The sequence below is a fragment of the Typopeltis vanoorti genome, chromosome 12, assembly GCF_054136105.1.
Source record: "Typopeltis vanoorti isolate ZY-2024b chromosome 12, IOZ_Tvanoo_1.0, whole genome shotgun sequence".
NCBI classification, from domain to species: domain Eukaryota; kingdom Metazoa; phylum Arthropoda; class Arachnida; order Uropygi; family Thelyphonidae; genus Typopeltis; species Typopeltis vanoorti.
Window position 1 is genome coordinate 82,728,030 of NC_143560.1, and position 25,843 is coordinate 82,753,872.

General features: G+C 36.1%; 1 protein-coding gene across 4 annotated transcripts in view; it reads right to left on the reverse strand.

Annotated features, from left to right (window-relative positions):
* LOC150100943 (enoyl-CoA delta isomerase 2-like) overlaps positions 1–25,843 on the reverse strand; it is a 384,225-nt gene that overhangs the window by 14,549 nt on the left and 343,833 nt on the right. For all 4 annotated transcript variants that reach the window (XM_090401230.1, XM_090401231.1, XM_090401228.1 and 1 more), the window contains one exon: positions 21,381–21,524. In XM_090401230.1, the coding sequence (XP_090257356.1) occupies positions 21,381–21,524 (144 nt within the window). The remainder of the gene's footprint in view (positions 1–21,380; positions 21,525–25,843) is intronic.

Genomic DNA, 25,843 nt, shown 5'->3' on the forward strand with positions numbered 1-25,843 from the left:
AGTCATACATGGTTGAATGAAAATGATATTCTAATGGGAAGAGAAATGGAAGGATACAGTATTTTTCATGAGGATAGAAAGGACAAGAAGGGAGAGGAAGTGCTATTGATGATAACAGGGGAAGTATGTCCACATAAGATAGACATGATAAAGGGAAATAGCAGCAATGGTTATGAAGCAGTGTGGTGTAATGTAGAGGGTGACAGGAGGACATATTTATTGGATGTTGCTATAGGCCAGGAAATGTGAAGGATGATGATGAAGAAATGTATAAACAACTTGGATTAGTTGTTTATACAAAGGAAGAGTTATTATTATGCATGATTTTAATTATGGCAGTATAGATTGGAATGAAGAGATAGCATTTGGGAATAAGTAAAATGAATTTCTCGAGTTCTTGAAAGATAACTATCTCAGGCGGCACGTAAAGGAAGGCACACAAGGATCACGAGTTTTAGATCTAATCATTTCATCAGAGGATGTAATTGTGAGTGGCGTTTCACACTTTCCTCCATCTGGTGAGAGTGATCACCTGGGTTGTGGCTAACCACATGCAGACTTCTGTGAAGAAAGGATATATGTGGAATTATAAGGCTGGTGATTATGACAAGCTTATGAGACACCTTAGAGCTATAGCATGGAATGAGGAGTTGAGCAGTAAGGAAATAAATGCTGCTTGGGAACTGACAAAGAAATACATAACAGCATCAATGTATGAATGTATTCTGAAGGCCAAAAGGCTGAATAAGGTAGGTGTAAAGTGGATGAATGAGGGACTTCAGCACGAAATCTGGAAGAAGAAGAAGGTACTTTGGAGGTGGTACAAGATGAATAAAGTAATAATCAGTTACATGAAGCATATAAAGAGCAAGCCAGGAGAGTGACTCAGTAAGGAAAACAAAAGTGCAGTAAGACCAGAGATTGGCAAATCAGATGAAGAAAAACCCTAGGGAGATTTTTAGATATGTGGAAAGTAGCAGGAAGAATGATCATGATGAGATGATGTTAATGGATGAAAACAGTAGAATGGCAACTGCTGCAGAAGACATTGTTGAGGTATTCAGTGATCAATTTATAAGAATGCTTCGTCCTGATCAGGTTGGAATCATGAGGAACTTTAGTCTCAAGGACATAAGAGAGGATGGCTTAATTGTGAGTGAGTAGGAAGTATTTGAGGAAATGAATAAACTTGATGTCAATAAGGCGATATTTGATGACATATCACCATGCATCTTAAGGAAATGTCCCAGGGAATTGGCAGTAGCATTGCCATGAATGTTTAATAAAAGTCTTACAACAGTCTTACAAGGGAGTGAAAGGAAGGTAAAATTGTACCACTGCATAAAGGTGGTAATAAGGCTAATCTGTATATCTGGAGTTGTGCTGAAGATACAGGAGAGAGAGTGAGTGGTGAGAAGTAAATATAGAAATGGGTTGATAACAGCAGTATCCTCAGTGGTTATCAGCATGGATTTGTTAAAGGGAGATCATGTTTTACTAACTTACGAGGGTGGTCTGAAAAGTTCTCGGCCTAACAATGAAAAAACAAATTTAGAATTTCAAAATTATTTTTATTTTTCAACATAATCTCCCTTAAGACTAATACATTTATTCCAGCAATATTGCAGCGCCATTATCCCATCCCTATAGTGATTCTCAGTAAGACCTGCAAAATACTCCTCTACAGCTGCAATCACCTCTTGATTCGAAGAAAAACACTGACTAGTGAGGAAGAGTTTTAGTTTTGGGAAGAGATAGAAGTCAGAGGAAACCAATCTGGGGAAATGCAGATCCCTTCATTTTCCCATTGCCAAAACACCTTTGTGGGCAGGTGCATTGTCCTGATGAAAGATGATTTTTTTTCTTCTGCAAACCGGGTCTTTTCTCACGAATTTTTTCGTCTAGTCTGGTTAAAAGATCGGAATAACATTCACCAGTTATTGTTTTACCATTTTCAAGATAATTAATAAACAAAATGCCTTTAGTATCCAAGACATTGATGCCATGACCTTTCCTGCTGATGGAACCGACTTTGTCTTCTTTGCTGAACAACCGGCTTCTGTCCACTGTTTTGACTGCTGTTTGGATTCTGGTGTGTAATGGTGAATCCATGTCTCATCCATAGTAATAAATCAATGCACAAAATCAGTTTTATTCTTGTTAAAATGCTCCAAGCACTGTTCAGAGATTTTCATGCGAGTAGGTTTTTGATGTGCTGTGAGCAAGTGTGGCACCATCTTGCACAAAGCGTTTTCGTATGCAATTCTTCATGCAAAATATATCCTACATGTTCTTTTGACATGCCTATATTCTCAGCAATTTCACACATTTTGACTCGCCAGTCATCCAGTACCATATCGTGCACTTGATCAATGATTTCTGGTGGTGTTGTTACACTTTTTGGACGTCCTTCACATGGTTGATCTTCAAGGCTGGTACGGTCACATTTAAACTCGGCAGCCTATTTCTTAATTGTCAAAAATGAAGGAGAAGAGTGCCCATACACTTTTATGAACTTCGAATGAATTTCTTTTGGCATTAAACCTTCTCTTAAATGCCAGCCTGGTTGGCTGAGTGGTTAGCGTATCCACTCCCCAGCCAAAAGCTGTGGGTTCGAATCCTGCCGTGGGCATGGATGTTTGTGATTGTCTGCGAAAATACTAGTGATGGTGGTTGATAGCAATGGCGTAGTTGAAGTTCGTTGTAGTTGGTAGAGACAGAGAGTTGTAGAGTAGGTGCCCTCCCTCCATGAGTCTAGACTCCCTGGAGGTGTCATGTAATAACAAAAGCTGTGGGTTCGAATCCTGCCGTGGGCATGGATGTTTGTGATTGTCTGCGAAAATACTAGTGATGGTGGTTGATAGCAATGGTGTAGTTGCAGTTCGTTGTAGTTGGTAGAGACAGAGAGTTGTAGAGTAGGTGCCCTCCCTCCATGAGTCTAGACTCCCTGGAGGTGTCATGTAATAATAATAATTTTACAAAAATTTTATAACTTCACGATACTCAATTTTATTCATTTCAAGGGATACAGACAACACTTTTGCTTCAGACAGCTGTATAAAACAAACTACTTGATAGAATGACTTGCAATTTCACATGGATGCTTATGACAGATGTACAAACTTAGAAAAAAAAATCTTGCTGATAGTGTTGTCATCTATGGTCGAGGCTGAGAACTTTTCAGACCACCCTCGTGTGTACTATAACAAGATGACAAATACCTTGGACAGGGGAGATGCATATACAGTCATAATTGGATTTTGCAAAGCTTTTGACAGACTGTTCCGTGACAAGCTATTTAATAAACTGAAACAGATGGGACTGCTTATCAGACTTCTGAGTTGGATTAGTGACCGGCTGTCAGATAGGATCAGAAAGTTGTATATGGAGGTGCAATATCTCGAAATTGGAAGGTCACCAGTGGTGTACCACAGGGGTCAATTTTGGGACCATTGTTGTTCAATTTGCATTTAATGATATTGGGATGGATTTCACTAGTGATATGCAGCTGTTTGCAGATGATGCAAAATTGGGGAGAACAATGCAAAGTCAAGCAGATATTATGATCTTACATGAGGAATGGAATAGAATGCATGAATGGGCATCAGCGATTTGCCTTTGCCCATACTGCTAGTCTGTTTCCTGCAGGATCTCAGCATTACTTTCATTTTCCTAGTTTAGCATCATCATCAGCAGACAACTGAATATTTCCTGTCAAATCATTTCCTATATCACTGATATAAAAATTAAAAACACAAAGATCAAGTACTGAGCCCTCTGGTACGCTACTGATCACTTGTCTCCTTTTGGACTCAACTCCTCCATAAACCACACCTTGATATCTGTCCATCAGCCACCTCTAAATACAAATCACCAGATTCAGGCCAATCCCCATTTATTCCATTTTATGCAATAGAGTTGTGTGTGGAATCTTGTTAAATGCTTTTGCAAAGTCTAGCAATATCACTGAATAGTAATTTACCTTATCCAACTCCTTTGTTATTTGATTATAGAAAGTAACCAAATTATTAAAGCAAGAACAACCCTTCAAACCACGTTGTCCCTTATAAAGTATCATATTCCCATTCACCCAGTACTGAATTCTGTCTTTTACATTTCTCCAATACCTTAACCACCACTCCTGAAATGATGATTAGTTTATAATTTGCTACTTCTGTCTTGGAGGCTTGTTTATGCAATGGGACTATTTTGACCTCTTTCCACTGCATTGGTACCTTCCCAAGTATTGAAAGTTATAATAAATGGCTAGGTCAGAGGGACTGATAATTCTCTTGCAGATTCTTGTAATACATGGGCAGATCTGCCATCTAATCCCATCTAAATTCGTATTTAGGTTCTGCAATATTTTAAGAACCTCCATTCTCTTATCAGTCAATGTTACACCTGGCATTGCAATGCCACAACCTAGATGGTACACCCTTGCAAACTGCTCACTCAGTGATTCAACTCTTTGATTTGGTTCTGTTACCTCCCCACCATCAGCACTTTTTCAAGTCATCCTTCTATAATTATCCTCTCTTTTACTTGCCACCACATATCAAAAGAACTCTTTAGGGTTTCTTTTAGCTTCATCAGCTAGTTTTCTCTCATAATTAGTTTTGGCATTACTTACCATACTGGTCATTTCCTTCTTGTCTGCACCTTATACTGCTCATGAGCATGCTGATCACCTTTTTATTTATAATCTCTCCATAACATTTTCTTCATATGCAACTCCTATTTAATGGAGCTATTTATCTATCTAATTCCAACCTGATTTATCCTTCTGACTCTAGGTATACATTCAGATATTGCATTTTTCAAACATCCCTTGACCACCTCCCTTGCACCACCAACATCTCCTTCCAAATTCTTAAGCCATGGCTCTGCTGAAAGCTGACTCCTCAGCTTGTCATAATCACCTGCTTTGTAATTCCACATATATCCCTTCTTAACAGAATATTCTGCATGTCTGACAATCTCCAAGTGGAGGCAGCATAGTCATATTGGTTAATCTTAAATTCTCTAAAGCTATGACCAGATCCAGCACTCTTGAACCTCATGCCCTGTCCATTACATGCTGACTGAGATAATTATCTCTCAGCAGCTGTGTAAATTCCATTTCCTTTCCTGCCTGTGACCATTCCTTCTACCAATCTATGTTTCCATAATTGAAATCCCCCATAATAATTATTCAATCTGTATGCATCATGCTAATTTGCGAGTGCATGTCATCTGCATTTTCCCTGAATTATATCAGCAGCTGATTACATATTTAGTCTGTTGGCCTCATCTCAGATAGCTTCAAATGAACTTTTCTCTGAATCCCTGTCCCTGTGATGTACTTCTACTCTTTTTGGCTTTAACTGCCGGCCTGGTTGGCCGAGTGGTGAGTGTATCCACTCTCCAGCCAAAAGGCTACAGATTTGAATCCTGCCATGGACATGGATGTTTGTGATTGTCTGTGAAAATACTATGGTGTGGGCAGTAGATGGCATTAGTGTAGACGATGATGGTAGTTGCAGTTTGCTGTAGTTGGATTGAGTAGTAGAGACAGAGAGTTGTGGAGTGGGTGATTTGCTTTCTCTCCCCTTTCTTTTGAATCTGTGTCATACCATCCACCAGACATTTCTTCTCCAACCACTCAATCTCAGGTTTTGTTCTGTGAAGAACTCCATGTAAGTGTGCTATCTTTTTCGTTACCTTCTGATCATTCTGTTCATTTCCCACCATGTCATTTGTACAGTCACTCATACTGCTTGAAACACAAAATGTGTGATAATGCAATAATTTCAGCTCACCACTATCACTCTTCTTATTCTTTTCACACTTCTGGCATTCACTCATGAAACATTTTAGACAAACACATTCTCCACTTTCATTCTCCTAAAAATCATTCATTCTGCAAAGGCCATACATTTCATGCATGTTAACATTGCCTGTCATTGTTTTGTGCATCAGCGCCATGCCACACAATACAGTGTACAAGAAAACAAATATTAAACGTTTAAATGTCAGAAAATTAAACATCCTACCCTTACAGTTAATTGCACAAACACTCATAAATATCTTCTTCTTCCTTTTATGTATTAGGCCTAGTGGCCTGTTATGATTCAAAACCAGAAATCCCACAGAATAGTTCAGTCAATCCTTATTCCTGGAGTGTCTTACATCTGTAGATGTGTGTGGGCCAGTTTGCCTGTTCTGAGGGACAAAAAAACCCGAGTTTCTGGATGAAAAAACCATCTACCTCCATACAAGACCATCTAACTCGCCTTTTGTCAAAAGAGACCAGATAAAGGTTCCTCGAGTGATGGACAAGAATCGAACCCAGGTTTTTCTGCCCAAAGGACTTCGTTATACCAACTGAGCTATGGAGGCTCCACTAATAAATACAATGATGGAAAAAGAATGACTTGATTGACGCTAAATACCTCCAGAAAGAATTTATCTTTCGGCACCGACATTCTTCTTCCATCTTCTTGTGGCGAATTCCACTTCCATTTATAGGCCAACACTTAACAGGACTTCAGAGAATTAAATTCAAACATATATCCATTGATGTATGTACTTATACATGAGTTCTATTTATTTATTTGCTTTAAATTTTATCTGTCCCTCACCATGACAAAGTTAACAAGATCAGTAATAGCAGAGGATTTCAACTCAATCCTAGCAAGACAAAGATTATAATTCTCAAAGGAAATACAAACAAAGAAGCTCTTGAGAAACAAATGTACTTTAATGGAGACATTAAAGTACATTAAATTGAGGAAGTCAGCAAGTTTGAGTACCTGGGATCCATTATTAATGTGAAGAATTGCTGTTCAGAAGACATCAGAAGAAGGTTAGGAATGGCTAAAACAACAGTCAGAAACCTGTTTAAAATCTAGAAGGATGGATCTATCTCCATGGGAACAAAGTTGAGGATTTTGGATGCAGTTGTTTTTCTAACAGCGACTTGGAACCTAAAGAAGTCAAATAAGAAACGGATATCTGCTTTTGAGATGTGGTGTTGCAGAAGGCTGTTGAGGATATCATATACTGAAAGGCGTACAAATGAATGGGTGTTAGAAAAGATCAGTAGAACTTTAAGGCTCCTTAAGGATATTGACAGAAGAAAGTTAAAATATTTTGGACACATAGAAAGGATGGAAAGGGGACTTCTCAGAACAGTAATAGAAGGTAAAGTTCCTGGAAAAAGAGGAAGGGGTAGACCATCAATGAGAATGATGGATGGTGTGTGTGTGTGGAGTGACTGATCTTCAGAGTTGAGACTGCCAGAAAAGAAAACCACAGGACTACATGGCGAGGCTTGGTGTGGCACATTACCGAGCATCAGAGTGACCGTACGGCATCTGTAGATGCCCAGTGAACATATAGATAGATAGATAGATAGTCCATCACCAGAGCACAGGCTAGTGTCAACAGTTGATTAAAAATGAAGCTTTGTCTGGTGTCTCTTTTGTGTGTGTGTGTACATATATGTGTATACAGTTAGTCATCTGCTTATGACGTATGACTTATAACCACTCATACTTACGACAGACATCCTATTAACATGTTCACCGAATACCACCTCGCTCCTGCAACCCATGGACCAGGGTGTTATTGTTACCATCAATGCATATTTAAGAAATACTTTTGCTCAAGCTATTGTTGTTACTGAGGGTCAGAAAATTCTGGAATATGGTATTATATTTTACAAATGCAGCATGTTATGAAGTTACGGCACAGCATATGAATGGGATTTGGAAGAATGTGCTGAAAATTATACATTCATAGGATTTGACAAAGTTTTAGAAGAGATTTGAAGACAGCACTGTTAGCTAAATTGAAGGTAGACAATGAAGATATACAGCATGTGTTGGTAGCTTTGGAAGAAGAGCTCAAATGAAGACCTTAGAGGTAGAAGTGCAGAAGAAGGGGAAAAAAAAAAAAGACAAGTGGACATTGGGTCTCCCAAAAATGTTTATAGTGAAAAAAAAAGATAGAGGCTTGTATTAATAATGTATTTGGTTGTTTGAGGAAATGGAGCGAACTGTAATTGCTATGCAAAATTTATGCAGGAAAACAAAAGGACGTAATGGCAAATTTTTAAAGAAACCCACTCCTGCTGTTACCTCATCCCCTGAAGGCGAGCCTAGACCTTCCACAAGTAATGCATCTAGTGAACCCATTGTCAGAAAACTTTGTTGCAATTCCTGAATTTTAAGAAATTGTTAATTAGCTAGCCTACCTTGCCTCTTCAGTGAGTTGTTCAATTAACAAAGCCTCAGCTTTAAAGAATTACTCTTACTCTACTGTTTCAGTAGATTATTTTCCTGCAAGTGCACAGCTCTGTATACTCATGTTTCATTATTTCTTATAGTACAGTTAAACAGAGAATTTTCATAATTTACATATTGTATTATTTCGCTCTAAACAAAGGGTAAATTTAGTTAGCAAATAACAGACCTACATATTTTGCATGCAGGAATGCTAATTGTTAACATATCTTTATAGTTTTGACTTACGACAGAATCGTCAGAATGGAAGCCTGTCTTATGTTGAGGACTGACTGTGCATATTCAAGTTAATTATTTTAAATAAAAATTATCACTGTAGCAGCCTAGTTGTCTCCATAATTCTACCATAATGAATGCTAATCACTGTGCAACAATGAAAGAATTGTATTTTGCATGATTATTTAAAATTTTTTTTCTCTCAAACATTTATTCCCCCCCCCCCCCCAGTAACCGTTATATCACTTAAATCATCAAACTTGAATTTCAGTATAATATACATATAAATAATTATTTTTTAAATAGTATTGTTTATTGTATTTTAGGCCTTCATGAAATCATGACTCATTTTGGGAGGCTAAAATCTCTGCAGACCACAATACATATTGGACCTCCTCATGAACACATTCAGCATTGGGACATTAGACTCGTTCACCACACTCTATTCAAAAACTCTACTTTTCACTTCCTTACATGACCCTTTATATAAGATACACAAATATTTTACATATGTGAAAGACTCAGTTTGTACATGTTTTTTTTTCACTTAAAAAGCATTTACTACAATGCTTTTTAAGTGAAATCCAGTAAGATGTTTCTTCATCTTACTGGAACATTCCTCCTCTTTTCATTTTATTGTCTCTTAAAATTTATCAATAATGTATGTCAAGGATGTGCTAAACTTTAGTTTGAGATCACAAAAAAAAACTTTTTTTTTTCATGTGGAAGTTGTATTGAATTCAACTTCAAAATAAACAGCATAGAATAAAATCTGGATACCTGTGCTTTCAGTATGCTGAAGCGAATTTGTACATAAAGAATAAAGTTGACATGACCCCCCCCCCCCCCCCACCTTCAACACTACAGTGTGCACACAAAGCAGAATGAGCTTCAGTAAGATGAAATTGTGACTGACTGTAATAACCTTGCAATTTTTTTTTTATCTCATTACAACTTGTTTCAGAAAAATGGTTCAGAGTAAGCAAGCTGATATTGGTATGATGCTCCTGTTTGTTAATACCAAACTCTGTTATTCCTTCCCTTCTTCCAAGCCAAACACACCTTTCTGGAGAACTTATTTTTACTAATGATATGAACAGATGTGATAACACAGTGTGTTATGTGCAAGTTCTACACTTTGGAATTAGAGATGTATAGAGTTATGTACCATATTATGGAGTTCTTCTGCAAGAAGTGGAAATCATGTTGTTGGATAAGTTGTTTAGAATTATAGCTGAAGCAACTAAGACTATGAGGATAGTGTATTGTGTCATGCATGTGTTCTGACTTGTTTGGTGGGATGAATAATCAGTTTATTTTTGGAGAAGGAAAACATAACACCATCATATGAGAAGAAATAAGGATCTTTAGAATGACAGTTCACAGAGAGGTTCCATAAACACATTACCAAGGTGATGAAGATAATACAGAAGATCATTGCTAACTCCTCACTATAGTGAGGAGTTGTTTCTTTGTGTAAAGCTTTGACATCTGCATCTGAACTATTGCGTGCAGATTTCATTGCCTAGTTTTTAGATAGTTATGACAATCCTGGAAAGGATGGGAAGTTGGGTGATGAAGATTATTTTAGGCAGTGGTATGTGAATTACAAGGACAGACTGACGAAGTTTAGATTGCAGAACCTGGAAAATAGGATTAGAAGGGAACATTATGATATGAATGAGATGAATAAGTTTTTGATATGAGCTAACCAGATAGATGTAGGAGAAAATTTTCAGAGGGTAGATGGAGGATGGAATAAGAATGAAAGGCCATTCCTGGTAACTGAAATAAGGTATTATATGCATGTGAGGAGAAATTCTTTGCATAAACCATCTGAATTGGAAAGAGATCAAGACTCTTATGATAACTTCAGTTTTTATCACACAAGCAACCTTAACTTTTTTTTTATGACTCTCACTCATGAAAAGCTGCAACCTTTTAATACTTTGGTACTGTGGGTGGGCCAAGGTTTTTTTTTTTTAATTTATTAAAAAATCCTCTAAAATCATTTTATTCAAAATGGGAATAGGCAGAGCTCTTTTAGACTTAATTAGCTTTAGAAAATTAACTAACTTTAGAATATTAGAAACCAGTCTACACCCTTAGCCATCACTGACAGCCAACTTCAAGGTTATCAACAATTTCATATGTATCAGGGGAGAGAGAGAATGATAGACAACTTCTGCCATCTCATTTCCTAAACATTAATGTTTGAAATAGTGTGAATTCCACTGTCCATTTTGTGATGTCAGAAACCCAAGTTTCTGGGGGGGGGGGAGTGCCAAAGATTGACTAATGCAAGAACCAGCCGAAAAAAACGACCTAGAAAAGTACTTCTTATCAGTGACTAGAAACAAGCCTATATTCTCCTCCTGGAAGTATGGAGCTATGGAAGCAAACACCATTTCCACAAAGCTACAGCACACATTTTTATCTTTTTACATAATCCAGAAAAATCACCTAATAGGTAGCTTTTCAGCTGGTTCTTGCATTAATCAATCTTTGGTACAGGCTCCCCGCCCCCTCACCCAGAAACTTGGGTTTCTGACATTGCAGCTCAAAAAAAATGGACAGTAAAACGCATACTATTTCAAACATTAATGTTTACGATCATGAGATGGCAGCAGATGGAGATAAGATCATTGTACTTCAAGTAAACTATTTTCCGTTGAATTTTTTATATGAGAAAATTTATTGAAATTCAATATTTTAATTACTTATGAATTACACATACACATCACCTCACTAGAATTTTGCAAGTGATGCAACAGATTATAGTAATGATGAGGAGGACATTGATATGTTAAAGTAAAGAAGTTACAGCTCTATTGTACAAAACAATGATCAGGCCATATACCATTAGTATTATTATTACATGACACCTCCAAGGAGTCCAAGGACTCATCAAGGGAGGACACTTACTCTACAACTCTCCGTCTCCATTACTCAATCCACCAACTACAACAAACCGCATCAATCTACACCAACGGCATCTACTGCCCACCACCACTAGTAGTATTTTCACAGACAATCACAAACATCCATAGCTTTTGGCTGGAGAGCAGATACGCTAAACATGTGGCCAACCAGGTCGGTATCCTTTTAAAAGAATGTTAATGAAGCTATAAGTTTGGAGAAGGAAGAAGTGAGAGTTGATTGTTTTGGCAGGCATAAATGATTTGAAAGTTAAAAAATATGCAATGGGGGGGGGAATATAAAGTTGAAAAAGGAAAAAAGTAAAGATTGTGAGTCTGCTGCCTCAGTATCATAGGACAGAATTGAGAAGAAGGGCCACAATTGCAACAGACCAAAAGAAATATAAAAACAGAGGAAAACTCACATAAAAAAACTTTATCATGTACAATTTTTGGCTAAGTGTCATGGCATTGTCAATACAGGATCACAGAATGGCAATTAAACAATAACAGTCAATTCTAAAAAGTACCGCCTGCGTAGCTAAGGTAAGCTAACTAAATAAAGTAAGGAAATATTAGTATGAGGACTGTTCAATAAGTAATAAGACTAATTTTACTGTCGCGAAACCACTCATCACAATATTAATTTCTGTGAAATAAAGAAATGTTGCTGTCTGTATTAACAAAAGAGGTAGATGGCGTATATGGGCTGATATGCCAGGGTGTCACGTGACTAAACACAAGCTTGTTACGGCACTCCTACAAACCACGGCCAGTCGTCGAAATGGAAGCATCCTTGGAACAGCGTTATGCGATTAAAATTTGTGTGCATTTGCAAAAATCAGCATCGGACACTTTTAACATGATATGCGAAGCTTTCCATGATGAAGCAATGTCGAGGGCAAGTGATTTTCACTGGCATAAAACTTTTAAGGAAGGAAGGCAAAATGTGGAAGATCTTGAACGTGAGGGAAGACCTTCAACGTCCATCACAGAGACAATGATCAACACAGTAGTGATTATCATCAAGGAGGATCGCAGAATTACAGTAAGCCAGCTACATGTTGTCCTGAATATTTCTGTGGGAAGTGTTCACTCAATCATAGCTGAACATTTGGGACTGAAATGTGTTTGTGCCTGATGGATTCCCAAACTCTTGACACTGGAGCAAATGCAGCATCGAGTGGATGTGTGCACAGAATGGAAAGAAAGACTGGAACAAGAAGGCGACAACTTCTTAAAATGCATCATTACAGCAGATGAAGCTTGGTCATATCACTATGACCCTACAATGAAACAACAAAGCAGTGAATGGAAGCATCCATCTTTGCCTACCCCCAAGAAAGCAAAAACTGTAAAATCGGCTGGTAAAGTTATGACCATAATGTTTTTTGACTTCGAAGGCATTGTTTACCAACACGCTGTAGAACCTGAGAATACTGTAAACAACTCATACTATGCGGATGTTTTACGGACAATGGTACAGCAAGTCAAAAGGAAGCGTCCGTTACTGAAGAATGGCTTCTTATTGCACCACAATAATGTAAGGCCACATATTGCTGGTTGTGTAGTGGACGTTTTGCAGAAGAACAACATAGATATCCTACCACAACAGATATCCTACATGCAGTCCTGATCTCACACCATGCGATTTCTGGCTGTTTCCTCAGCTCCAGAAACCACTAAGAGGCCGCCATTTCAAAAGCAACAAAGCATGTGTAAAAGCTATGGAGGTAGTTTTGAAAGAACTCTCAAAATATGGACTTTCACATGTGTTTAAGAAGTGGACGCAACGTTGGGACAAATGCATTGCGTCTCACGGTAGTTACTTTGAAAAAGACCATCTAAATGATGACGATTAAAGGTAATCTGTTTTCTGTATAAATATAGTCTTATAACTTATTGAACAGCCTATGTACATTTAAAAATCTGCTAATTCTTCCTAAATTTATATTGTATATGTGTGTGCTTGCATCCTTTTGATTTTTTATTTATTTTATTATGCCAACTCACGGTATTTCATTATTGAAACAAATGATTGCTAATGAGTCAATGAGAAGATAAAGTAAGGAAATATTAGTATGAGGACTGTTCAATAAGTAATAAGACTAATTTTACTGTCACGAAACCACTCATCACAATATTAATTTCTGTGGAATAAAGAAATGTTGCTGTCTGTATTAACAATGCAGGAGGAATGGTGTGTAGTTTATAGATATGTAGAATGAATTTGTTGGACAAAAAGGTCTGTATATGCCTGATGGACTGAATTTGAATGGTTTTAGGATTAGATGTTTGAGAAAGTGTAGTTAAGTGAGAGTTTGGAAGTGCAAAATCAAGGAAACTAGAGATAGTAGGAAGAAGCAATAAAGCATGTTTCTAGCTGCATTGAGACAAATGAGCATAAAAGCAGGAATGACAGTGTGGAAATAGCCACTCCTAGGATAGATGAGTATGAGTACAGGATTAATTGTGAAGGGTACAATTTCTCAGGTTTCAAAATAGTGAAGGTAACACAGAGGATTGCTGCAATAATGAGAAGGACACTGACCTGCAGAGATAAAATGGTCATCATTCCGTTGTATAAGACTCTGATCAGGCCACACTTTGACTATTATTCTCAGATCTGGTTCCAGGATTTGAAGGGGATAAATTAACTGTGGAAAGGGTACAAAGGCAGATAACAAAGATGGTATCAGGACTGTACAATGTTAGTTATGAGGATCGGCTGAGGGAGTGTGGACTGCAGAGTTTGGTGGATAGAAGAAGGAGGGGTGATATGATTGAGACTTTTAAACTGTTGAGAGGGGTGGTTACAGGGTTGACAGTGGGGAGTTCTTTCGCTTGGTTGAACAGTGGAAAGGAGTCATGACAAGGGGCCATCCCTGGAAATTACGAAAGGAAACTGTGAGAATGGAAGGTGGTTGAACCATGGAATGCATTGCCTGATGGAGTGGTGAGAGTGAGAACGATCAATGCATTTAAGAAGTGGTATGATAGACTTTGTGTTTCCTAGGAGGGACCTCCTTCGATGAGTCTTGATAGACTTGTGTTTCTTAGAAAGGACCTCCCACGATGAGTCTTTTGACTCCATGGAGGCCTGAATAATAATAATAATAAATCTGAATGGGGGGGTAGATATGACATTATGGAAGGGTAACTGTGAGCTGAAGGGATGTGGAAATGCAATGCGCATGGCCTGCTAAAGTATCAGAAATAAAGGAGAGGAGTTTTTGGCATTGATCAGCTCAACTTGGCCAAAAATTATTGGTATCAGCAAGACCTGATTGACAGAGAATGATGTAGTTACAGGGACAGAATGTAAGTAATATTGTATTTTCAGAGAAAATAGAGGGAAAAAGGACAGGAGGAGGTGTATAATTAATGATGGCTGAAGAACTTAAACAACAACAACAAAAAGTTAAGTAGGATTGTAGATCTGAAGAAAATGGTTCTTTTGAGGCTTTGGTGTGAGATAGAGGCAAATAGGACGAAATATGTTGTTTATTACTGCTATAGACCTGGAGGTCCAGAAGAAGATATGGATGACATGCATCAGTAGATTAGCACAATGAATTCAGGCCAAGCAATTACATTGGAGACTTCAACTATGGGGATATAGATTGGAAGACTAAAGAGCACATGGCAAGATGGAAATGGAATTTATACAGTTAAAAAGAGATAATTACCCTGAAACAGCACGTGAGGAAGGGAGACCAGAGGTTCAAGAGTGTTGGATCTGATAACTGCATCAGAAGATCTATCTATAACTGCAGTAGCAACTCTACCTCTGATCAGGTAAAGTGACCATGTAGTCTTTTTCCTGGGAGGTTGCTCAACATGTGGAATTTTCAGTAAAGAAAGTTTTATGTGGAACCACAAAGCTGGCGATTATAACAAACTCAGGTGGCAACTTGGAGCAGTGTCATGACATAAGAAGCTACATGGAATGAATGTCATTTAGCGCATGTGAAGTGATCCAGGATTGTTTGAGAGAGGATCAGACTGCATACCCAGGGTTATGAGGATAAACCGAGTAGGAATTAAGTGGATGAGCAGCAGTGTAAAGTAGGAGCTGCAAAAAAAGAAAGCATTGTAGAAGAAATATAAACAAATCAGGTGAGCAGCATGCTCACGAGCAATACAAGTGTAGACAAGAAGGATAACTAGCATGGTATCATCATATGTTCACTGGGCATCCACAGATGCTGTATGGTCAATCTGATGCTCGGTGATGTGCCACAGCAGGCCTCGCCATGTAGTCCTGTTGTATGCTTTTTTGGAGGCTTCAACTCTCTGAAGATCAGTCACTCCACACATCATCCATCCACCATCTTATTGATGGTCTATCCCTTCCTCTTTTTCCAGAAACTTTACCTCCTATTACTATTCTGAGAAGCCATCCTTTCAATGTGTCCAAAATATTTTAACTTTCTTCTGTCAATATCCTGATGGAGCCATAAAGTTCTACTAATCTTTTCTAACACCCATTCATTTGTATGGCTTTCAGTATATTATATCCTATTGGTAAGGAAAGCTAAATCAGATTTTGAGAGAAAATTAGCTAAGCAGGCCAAAATAAATCCAAAAGTCTTTTTTCATTAGGTAGAAAAAAAGAGAAAGAATGATTATGGTTGGATAACTTTACTCAATTTGTAATGGTAGGAAAGTGATAGAAGCAGAAGAAATAGTTGAGTTAATAAGTGATCACTTTGCAAGGGTAGCATCCAGCTGGTGACTTTGCAATTACTGATGTCAGAATTGAGGTAGATGAACTGTAGGTACTCAACATATTGAAAAATATCAATGAGATTACAGTAGTGGGACTGGATGATATGTCAGCTCATGTGCTATGAGAATGTGCAAGCGAACTGGCAGTGCCCCATGAAGTTGTTTAATGAAGTGTCAGTTCCAAGGGAGTCGAAAGAAGTTAAAATAATTCAATTATATGATGGTGGGTCCAAGACAGAAGCAGCAAATTACAGAACCTTTGGTATCTCTGGAGTGGTGGTTAAAGTATCAGAAAAATTGGTTCAAGGTAAAAGTCAGAAATGGATAGATAGGAATACGATACTTTACAGGAGAAGCATGGCTTTGTAAGAGGCAGGTCCTGTCTTAGTAATTTATTAAAATTTTATAATCAGGTGACAGCACAATTGGATAAGGAAATGGCTATACCATGACACTGCTGGACTATCACATGCCTTTGCAGATAGAATATTGCATGGGAAAATTGTTACATAAGTTGGTGTAAATGGGAATGGATAGGAGGTTGGTTGCATGGATGGGGGAGGGGTGGCAGATAGATAAACATCAGAAGATGGTAGAGTGGAATCAAGGCAAATGAGGATAACTTTGTGGAGTGCCCCAGGGATCTGTTGTAGGACCACTATTTAATTGGTACATTAATGATATGGCCAAAGATTTGAAGGGAGAATATTCAGTTGTTTGCTGACAATGCAAAACTGGAGATGACAATAGTTGATAAAGGTGATGTAGATATCAGGATAATTAAAATAAATTGGCAATGAGCAAAGGATTTTCAATTTAATGTTGCAAAATGTAAGCTAATGCACTTTGGAATGAAAAGATTACATACTTTTCTGTCACAAGTTATGCCACAGGTACCTTTAAAGATGGTATCATGTAAATAAATTACATGATAACCACAGTAATTAACTTTAATGAAATAAAAGTACAAATATTTTGTACTGAAATTAACAGTACATCATCAGTGTAGACAACAAGCAATTCAAAGTACATAACAGTTGGTGGATTACCAATTAAAACTGTTCCCGTGTGCTAGAAATTAATATTAATACAATATTATTAAATAATTTTTGAAAACTATTTCTTTTTGGTGGTTACATATGATAAGAATATTCACATAAGAAGATACCCTGATCCTCCAAGTTGGGGGATTCTGTGTAAGCCTGGTTACCTTATCAAGTAAAAATCTCTATAACTCAGATACTTCAACTGGCAAATTCATTGAACAGAAACAATGGATTATAACCAGGAAAAGAGTGTCATTTAGGTTCTTTACAAGGCCTTGATAAGACTTCACTTGGAGTACTGTGTGCAGGTCTGGTCTCCTGGTTTTTGTTATGATTCTGATACAGTGGTATCAAAAATGACATCAGGATTGTAGAATACTGATTATGAAGACAGATTGAAAATTTGTAAACTGCAGACACTTCTAAAAGGGTTAAACAGAATTTCAGTAGATGGAATTTTTCATTTTATGGTAAGTGGGGAAGAGACATGAGGGCATCCTTGGAAGTTGAGAATGAATGCTGCCAAGAAGGGGATGAGGACTATATTTTTCTCTCATAGAGTGGTGCATGATTGGAATGGATTGCCTTGAATGTTGTGTGTGTAAATAGCATGAATGAATTCAAGAACAAGTGTGACATCTGGTGCATATAGTATGTGGTCTTCCTAACTCCCTGAATGGCTCTCTAAATAATAATAATAATGATAAATAATGAGGATTTATTCTAGCTTCTCAAGAATGGGCATTACAAACTAATACAATAAAAGCAAAAATTGAGAACATCAGTAATAAGAGCAAAATACAGATTATGTAATCAGAAAGATGAACCTGTAGAGCATGTAATCAGCGCCTGCAGCAAGATAGCCCAAATTGATTATAAATACTGCCATGATCAAGTGGCCAAAATAATTCATTTGCATGTATATAAAAAATATGGTTTTCATTCTTCTGATAACTGGTGGCAGCATAAAATAGAGACAGTATTGGAAAACGAACAAAAATTTTCAGACTTTAGAATACAAACTGGTTAGCATTTAGAATATAATAGACCTGACATTGCAATTATTCAACATCACCAAGTTTGGATTATTGCAGTACCCACTGATAACATCAACAACAAAGAACTGGAAAAAATGACTAAATATCGAGATCTGGCAATCAAAGTTGGTTGGCTGCAGCTTGAACACACCAAAATTATCCCAGTTATTATCAGTGCATTTGGTGCAATTTCAAAGAAGCTACCAACCATTTACAAGAATTAAACATCAACGAATTGACCATGTATGATTTGCAAAAAAAAAGGCACTACTCAGAACAGTCCATATTTTATGAAGTGTATTCAAAAAAGACCGAACTTTTTAAATAGCGCACCAACTGACACAGAGAGCATGCATACTGAGCACACCTAGCAGCAAGTTTTGACAACAAACTGCCATTTGTCCCATTCTGCTATGAGCATTAGTCAGTGAGTTACATCCGCTGAAGTAAGCACGTGAACAAGCTGTTTGTTGGATTAATGATTAGTGTTGAAATCAGTCAGGAACTGCTTGTGAATGCAAATGGTAATGAAAACAAAACTTTCTTAAGAACATCATAACAGGAGATGAGACATGGGTTTATAGCTATGATGCTGAAACCAAGATGAAATTGTCGCAGTGGGTGGGGAAAGGGTCTCCTTGACCAAAAAAAAGCAAGGATGAGTTGGTGAAAGATCAAGGTGATGTTGTTTGTGTTTTTTTGATTGGAAAGGCATTGTCCATTATGAATTTGTACCAGAGTTGTAACAGGAGTTTTAGCACATTTGAGGGATGCTGTGCAGAGGCCTGAATTGTGGAAAAACCAGACATGGATGTTTCACCACCAGCTCCCGCGTTGCTCCTCATCTGCAGTTATATGGCAAAACATCAGACATCCGTTGTGCTCTCTCCACTCTATACTCAGGACTTAGCCTCAGCAAACTTTCTCCTGTTTCCCGAACTTAAAACCACTTTTAAAGGACGTTGTTTCCAAACCATAGAGGAGATTCAGAAAAATGCAATAAAAGAACTGCATGCGTTCCAGGAAGTATTCCAATAATGGAAGAAATGTTGGGAATAGTGTATTGCCAATAGAGGGGACTACTTCGAAGGGGGACAATAATTAAAATGTTGTAAAATGAGCAATGAGTTTTTATAGCAAAAGTTGGGTCTTTTTTTGAACACACCTTATATGATGAACCTGACAGACAATTCTCAAGATTCTTGGATAGAATTTGAATTGTTCTGTATCACCAGTCATATTGTCGTTTGAATGATATCTTCTTTTGACTATGTATCAATTGTGTGAATAAGGTCATAATAATAATGACAAAAAGAAAAACTTTCTGTTGCTATTTATGACATGAAAAAATTCTTTACTGTATGAACAGAATACCACCAAATCCAAAAAAAAAAGTTCCCTTAAGATTAATGATAATTCAGATGATTTCTGCCTTCCAGAAGGTAGGTCTTCTGGAAGAGACATAAAATCAAAATATCCAGAATGTTTTCAATCCTTTGTAGCAAATAGTAGTTGGTTTGCTGTTGTCATCTCTTGATAATTTCATAAAGAAGGTTGAATGGCCAAATTAATTATTTTTAAAATTTTTTCTGTTTTCTCATTCTCTTTAGATATTATCATGTTACTTCATTAATAATTACATATTTAAATTTAATCTGTATGCTCATCCTGTGAATGAAACTAACAGAAATAACCTTTAAAATGTGCTATTTATTTATTATTATTATTATGCAACACCTCCAGGGAGTCCAAAGACTCATTGAGGAAGAATGTGCCAACATCACTGAACGATTGTCCTGCTTCTAACTACTAACCATGCTCAAACCTGCTTAACTTTTTGCGAGCCATTAGTAGCAGAGGCTCTACCAATTGACCAACATTTGCTGGCAACAAAACTTATATAGATACTGTAAACATGTAATCAGTAGAGTGTGATTAATGGGAAGGATGGGTTAAATCCAACTTATGTAAAATTCATGTTATGTAGCATTCTTTAGTTGGAATCTACCTGTATTTATGTGCAGGAAATGATTTTAATTACTCTTCCTTCCCTTTCATGATTTTATATATATATATATATATATATATATATTAGGATAACCAAGCAATTTTATATGCTTGGTTATTTTAGCTCCTAATCCCAAGTATGCAAACAATTAAGTTTGCGCCTGAAACAAAGTTCAAGTCTAAAGATGGTACAACACCAGGCAACTCATTGTAAAGGTGGTTAAAGCTTTGATCACTATTCTTAGTATTTTCCCATAATGTAAAGCACATCTCACTAGAAGATGTATACTGCAATGCATTATGGGTGGGGTCACTACCCAGACCGGTTTCGACCTTTTTTGAGGTCTCCTCAGTGAGTAGCTAGACCCTAAATACCAAGGTTTTAGTAATACAAAGCCTTATCAACTTTACCTATATAAGTTGCAACAAGGTGTATTAAGTTTTAATAAAAATCTCTGGAGGAGATATTGATGGGAATAAATTTTTAACTTATGGGTAGTGACCCCACCCATAATGCATTGCAGTATACATCTTCTAGTGAGATGTGCTTTACATTATGGGAAAATACTAAGAATAGTGATCAAAGCTTTAACCACCTTTACAATGAGTTGCCTGGTGTTGTACCATCTTTAGACTTGAACTTTGTTTCAGGCGCAAACTTAATTGTTTGCATACTTGGGATTAGGAGCTAAAATAACCAAGCATATAAAATTGCTTGGTTATCCTAATATACAATATACCCAAGTTAAAAATTTATTCCCATATATATATATATATATATATATATATTTTTTTTTTTTTTTTTTCGTTATATAATTGTTGTTGTTTTGTCATTGCTGTTAATAATTTAAGAAAAAAATGTAAATATGGCAATGGAACTTCATTTTGTTTTGCTATTAACAAAGAATATAACTATACAATAAAATGTCAAGAAGTATAAAAAATACATTGTATACTTTTCGTTTTATATGTCTGTCTACAATTAGAATCATCTTACATATTATGTGATGTAAATTATTATGCAAACAATATCTTATGCCAGTTAAGATACTGTTTTTTGGCATCATAGAGATACTGTAATTCTCTAATACACAAAGTGTGCCCATGTATCATGTTTATGGTAAAAAATGACCTTACTCTTTTAGAAAGCTGTACAGCGTCTTTAAGTCGTGCATCAAGTTCTTCTTGGAAATTATCATGTGCAAATACTTCTGTTACTAAACCACGCTCCTTAGCTTCGTGGGCAGTTAGCATCTTATTAAAGAGAAGAATATCATTGGCCTGAAATATTACACAAAAATTTTTATATCAAAAAATAAGATTGACTATTGTATGTTTTAATGTAGGGCTAAATATTAACAGTGTTCTGTTTATTTTTGTATGCTGTTAATTTCTGAATATCATGCTAAGAATGGATAAGTGGAACTAATTTATACTCCAGATAATTTACAACAAAGTCATTCATTATAATTGAAATTGCTTCATTCTAAATTTTATATCAACATAACAACAATATAGCAATTAATGACAGTATATGTGAACAACCTTAAAGGCAAAGAACACCACAAAATATCTTCCAGTGATTGGCACTCTACCAATCACTGGCAGATATCATGTATAGGTGGTTTAGATTACTGAATCATTAGAATACTTTAACTCATATGATTGTCTCAACAATATATAGTTACAATCTGTGATTAAGATGATAATAACTAGACAGCAAATTAAGTTGCTGAGCATTTTTACCAGCACTACTGTTTTCCAGCTGTGAGAACAAAATATAGAAAATCTTATGTTTATTGTCTGAACAAAGAAACTAAGCAATTAGTTATACAATAAAATTAGCTGTCATTAACTTCAAATTAAAAATGTCAAATGAAAATCCTTATAAAGTTAGAAAGAAGAACATCAATAATAATTTAATATTTAAACCAAATCAGCTGTAAGTAGGGTACCTGTTATTATCATGATCTACAGAAGCAATAGAGCATTATATTGCCAAATGCTATATACTGCACCACTAGGAAGGTAAATAAGGAAAGAAAATTCAGGTTGCTACTCAATTCAGTTTGAATGTCATTGGATAGAGACAGAAGGCTGGAAAGTAGTTATATATCTGTGATTTACTTGTCTTTCTATGCTGGGAAGACATCAGATGCATCCATATGAACAAGTCATTTTCCAGAAGACACTTGTTTTTGTGCACAGAGCAAGACTCAGCGGCAGGGTCACATTTGCCATAAGGCACATTAGGTGCAAGCTGGGGCCTCACTCTCTATGGGGCAACATAAAAACCTTACATTTGAACACACATTTGAAAATTTACAAAAAAATCTTTTGTATTGTCATATATATATATATATATATAAGCAAAAGAACATAAAGTTGTCTTGTTCCGTTGCACTGATTTGAAGAATAAAAGACAGCAAATTTACTCTTACTAAATAGATTCATTGCAAAGGCTGATCTCCAATCATTTCAGGGTTGATTATTTTCACACATGTGAAATTCATTTTTATTTTTGGGAAGAGACACGATAAATAAATTGTGTAGCAAAAAAGTGTCAAATATCGTAGGACAGTAGAGGAATTTCCAACTAATATAGTACAGGTAAAGACAAGTGACACGAAGGTCGCTCCACCACATTTAATCCATTAACGGCTCTAAAATTGCCATTCAGGGATTAACGCCAGGGGGGGGGAGTAATTGCATGATAAAAGGTAGAATGTGGATGAAGTTTTGTTCCATGAAAAATGCTGGGATGATTTGGCTATTTCATCCACTTCAGCCGGTAGGAAGATTAAGTGTCATTCATACGCACATGTAACAACTGATAGTTTAGTTACCGTTATTTGGCTAGTATTTGTAAAGCAGTATATAAGTGTATATACCTAATTATATGGTTAAAGTAGTTGTTGCAGTTGGTAAGAATATATTTTTCAATGAATTTATTATTTTTATTTTACTGTTACTCATTTATTTTCACAAAACCAAGATACTACTGTTTCTATTTTTGTATTTTTTTAGCTTTTAACTTTTAACGTAATTATTTATTTTATTTATTTATATGTTTATTTTGAATTTAATAAATATTTCTTATGCTTTTGATAGTATAATATGCATAATAATGCCAAGGAAGTTTGAATCCATTTCATAGAACTGAAGTTGTACCTCAAACCTCTTGAAATGAAAGCGAAACATGGTATCAGCATCAGGTAGAGACGAAAGTGAAAATGAAAAACATCAAAATACACTTGGGTCTCTTTTTATGCGGATTTGAAGTTAAGTGGTATAGTACGCCCACAGATACGAGACCTTTCAACACTTCTGCACATGAGGAGAATCCATTCCAATAATAGGGTATTCCAGCGTCTCCCAGACTTTTCCTACGACAGAACACGGAACATGTCACAAATCCTGAAATTTTCATGGAACACCTTGGTTATTTTGTAATGTATTGATTAATAATTAATTGTTAATTTAGCTAATATTATTAATTAATAATTGATCTTTAATTATTAATTAATAATTAAACTTCAATTAAACATAAACATCATTAAATTAATTTGTGCTGATTTTCATTGACATATCCCATTCTGATCACCAAAAATTATAATATTGTTATATGTACTTACAAGTGAATGCAGACTTTTTCTTCTGTGTGCTGATAGTTCCCCCCTCCTTTTGTACATCCTGGAGATTGCTTTGTAGGCTGGAGGTGGATGAATCACTATCTATTGTGTCACAAACACCTTCAATAAGAGATTTCTTAACACTAAAATTAAACAAAATCCCTTGTCTCTTATTCATATTAAAATTTAAATCTGTAGGCCTATTACTTTTAATCTAGTAATACTGAAAAGTATTCAGTATTACTAGATCTGAGAACCGGATACAGACTACCTTGATCTTCAATTTCAGTGGAAAAATTTTCTTTATACTTCCTTGCTGATTGGTCACTAACATTTGCAACACAGATGTTATTTCGCTTAGTTTTGAGAACAGAGGATATGCTGCCATTTGTTGTAATCAGCTTGCAGGCAATTTTTATGGCCGGTCATAAATAGAGGTATTCCTTTTCCCGAATGTTGAAAGGTTTCGATGCGTGAAAATTAATGATAATTCATGAATACTTCCACATATAAAAATACACGGCTTGGTCACTAACATTTGCTACACATGTTATTTAGACGTTCTGGGTCTGAGCTTTTCGACATATTCACGAATATTATTCTCCTCAGAATATTTCCACTATAAAATATTTATTCAAGAAAAATGCTTAAAAAACTAAAATGACCAATTCCAGGAGAACTTCTCATGGAACACTTATTCACCGTCTGCGGAACAGAGTTTGGGAAACCCTGGGGTAATCAGTCCGTATTGTGGGATGAGTTGTTTATTATTACACGCCAGAAAATTAACTTTTCTTTTATGATCATTGTAGTTTTTAAAGTGGTAACTATTTTGCTTGTATAACAGTTGGAAAATTTTACTTATAAAGCACGTGATTTTGCATGCTGTTGACCAATTCGTTCATCACCGCTGTACATAATGAACAGCATGTTGCAGTTCATTACGTGAGTAAAAGTAAAAAAAAAAAGGAACTTTCAATAATAAAAAGACAAATTTTGTTAATTGTTATTTTAAAGATTTAATTTGGCCCAATGGAGAGAAAAGAAAAGCAATTTCTTTGGAAATGAAAATTGCGATTTTAGATCGCTTAGCAAAAAAAGAGGGCTCTACGGCGATTGGTAAACATTTTAATTTAGGCGAATCTACTAAGAGCAATTAAAAAGAATGAAGTCACAATAAGAAAATTTATCATTTCTGGCACAAAACTAAGTGCCAAATTATCATACTCAAAGGATGCTTTATAGAAAAAACAGAACGAGCGCTTGTAATTTGGATTGAAGAATTAACTCAAAGAAGAAGTCCTATAAGTGGTTATTTAATTAAACATAAAGCTCTTCAGTTTTATGAACAGATGAAGCAATTAGAGCTATCTACTTCCGCTTCCCAGTCTGATAAAGAATTTTCTGCTAGCAAAGGATGGTTAACCGGATTTTTAAAAAGAAATGCACTTCATAACGTGAAGATTACAAGCGACATTGCAGCAGATGAAAAAACAGTCAAAAATTTTCAAGAGAAGTTAGCCAAAATTATTGAGTCCTGATCAAGTGTTTAATGCTGATAAAACAGGATTGTTTTGGAAGAAAATGCCTAGTCGAACTTACATCGCAAAGTCTGCGAAAAAAGCAAGTGGGTTTAAAGCAAGCAAAGATCGAGTAACGTTACTTTGTAGCAGTGCATCAGGAGATCGAATGTTGAAGCCCCTCCTAGTAAATCGATCTCTAAGACCATGTGCTCTAAAAGGCAAAGATCTAAAACAGCTGCTGGTACATTGGATGGCTAATATGTAAATGCCTGGGTAACAACTGTGTATTTACTGAATGGATCAATAATTGCTTTGTACCAGAAATGAAACATATATGAAGCAAAAAGCTCTCAAATTTTAAAGTTTCATTAATTATTGAAAATGCACCAAGTCATCTGCATTTAGAACATTCAAATGTGCAGATAGCGTTGTACTTCCCAATACA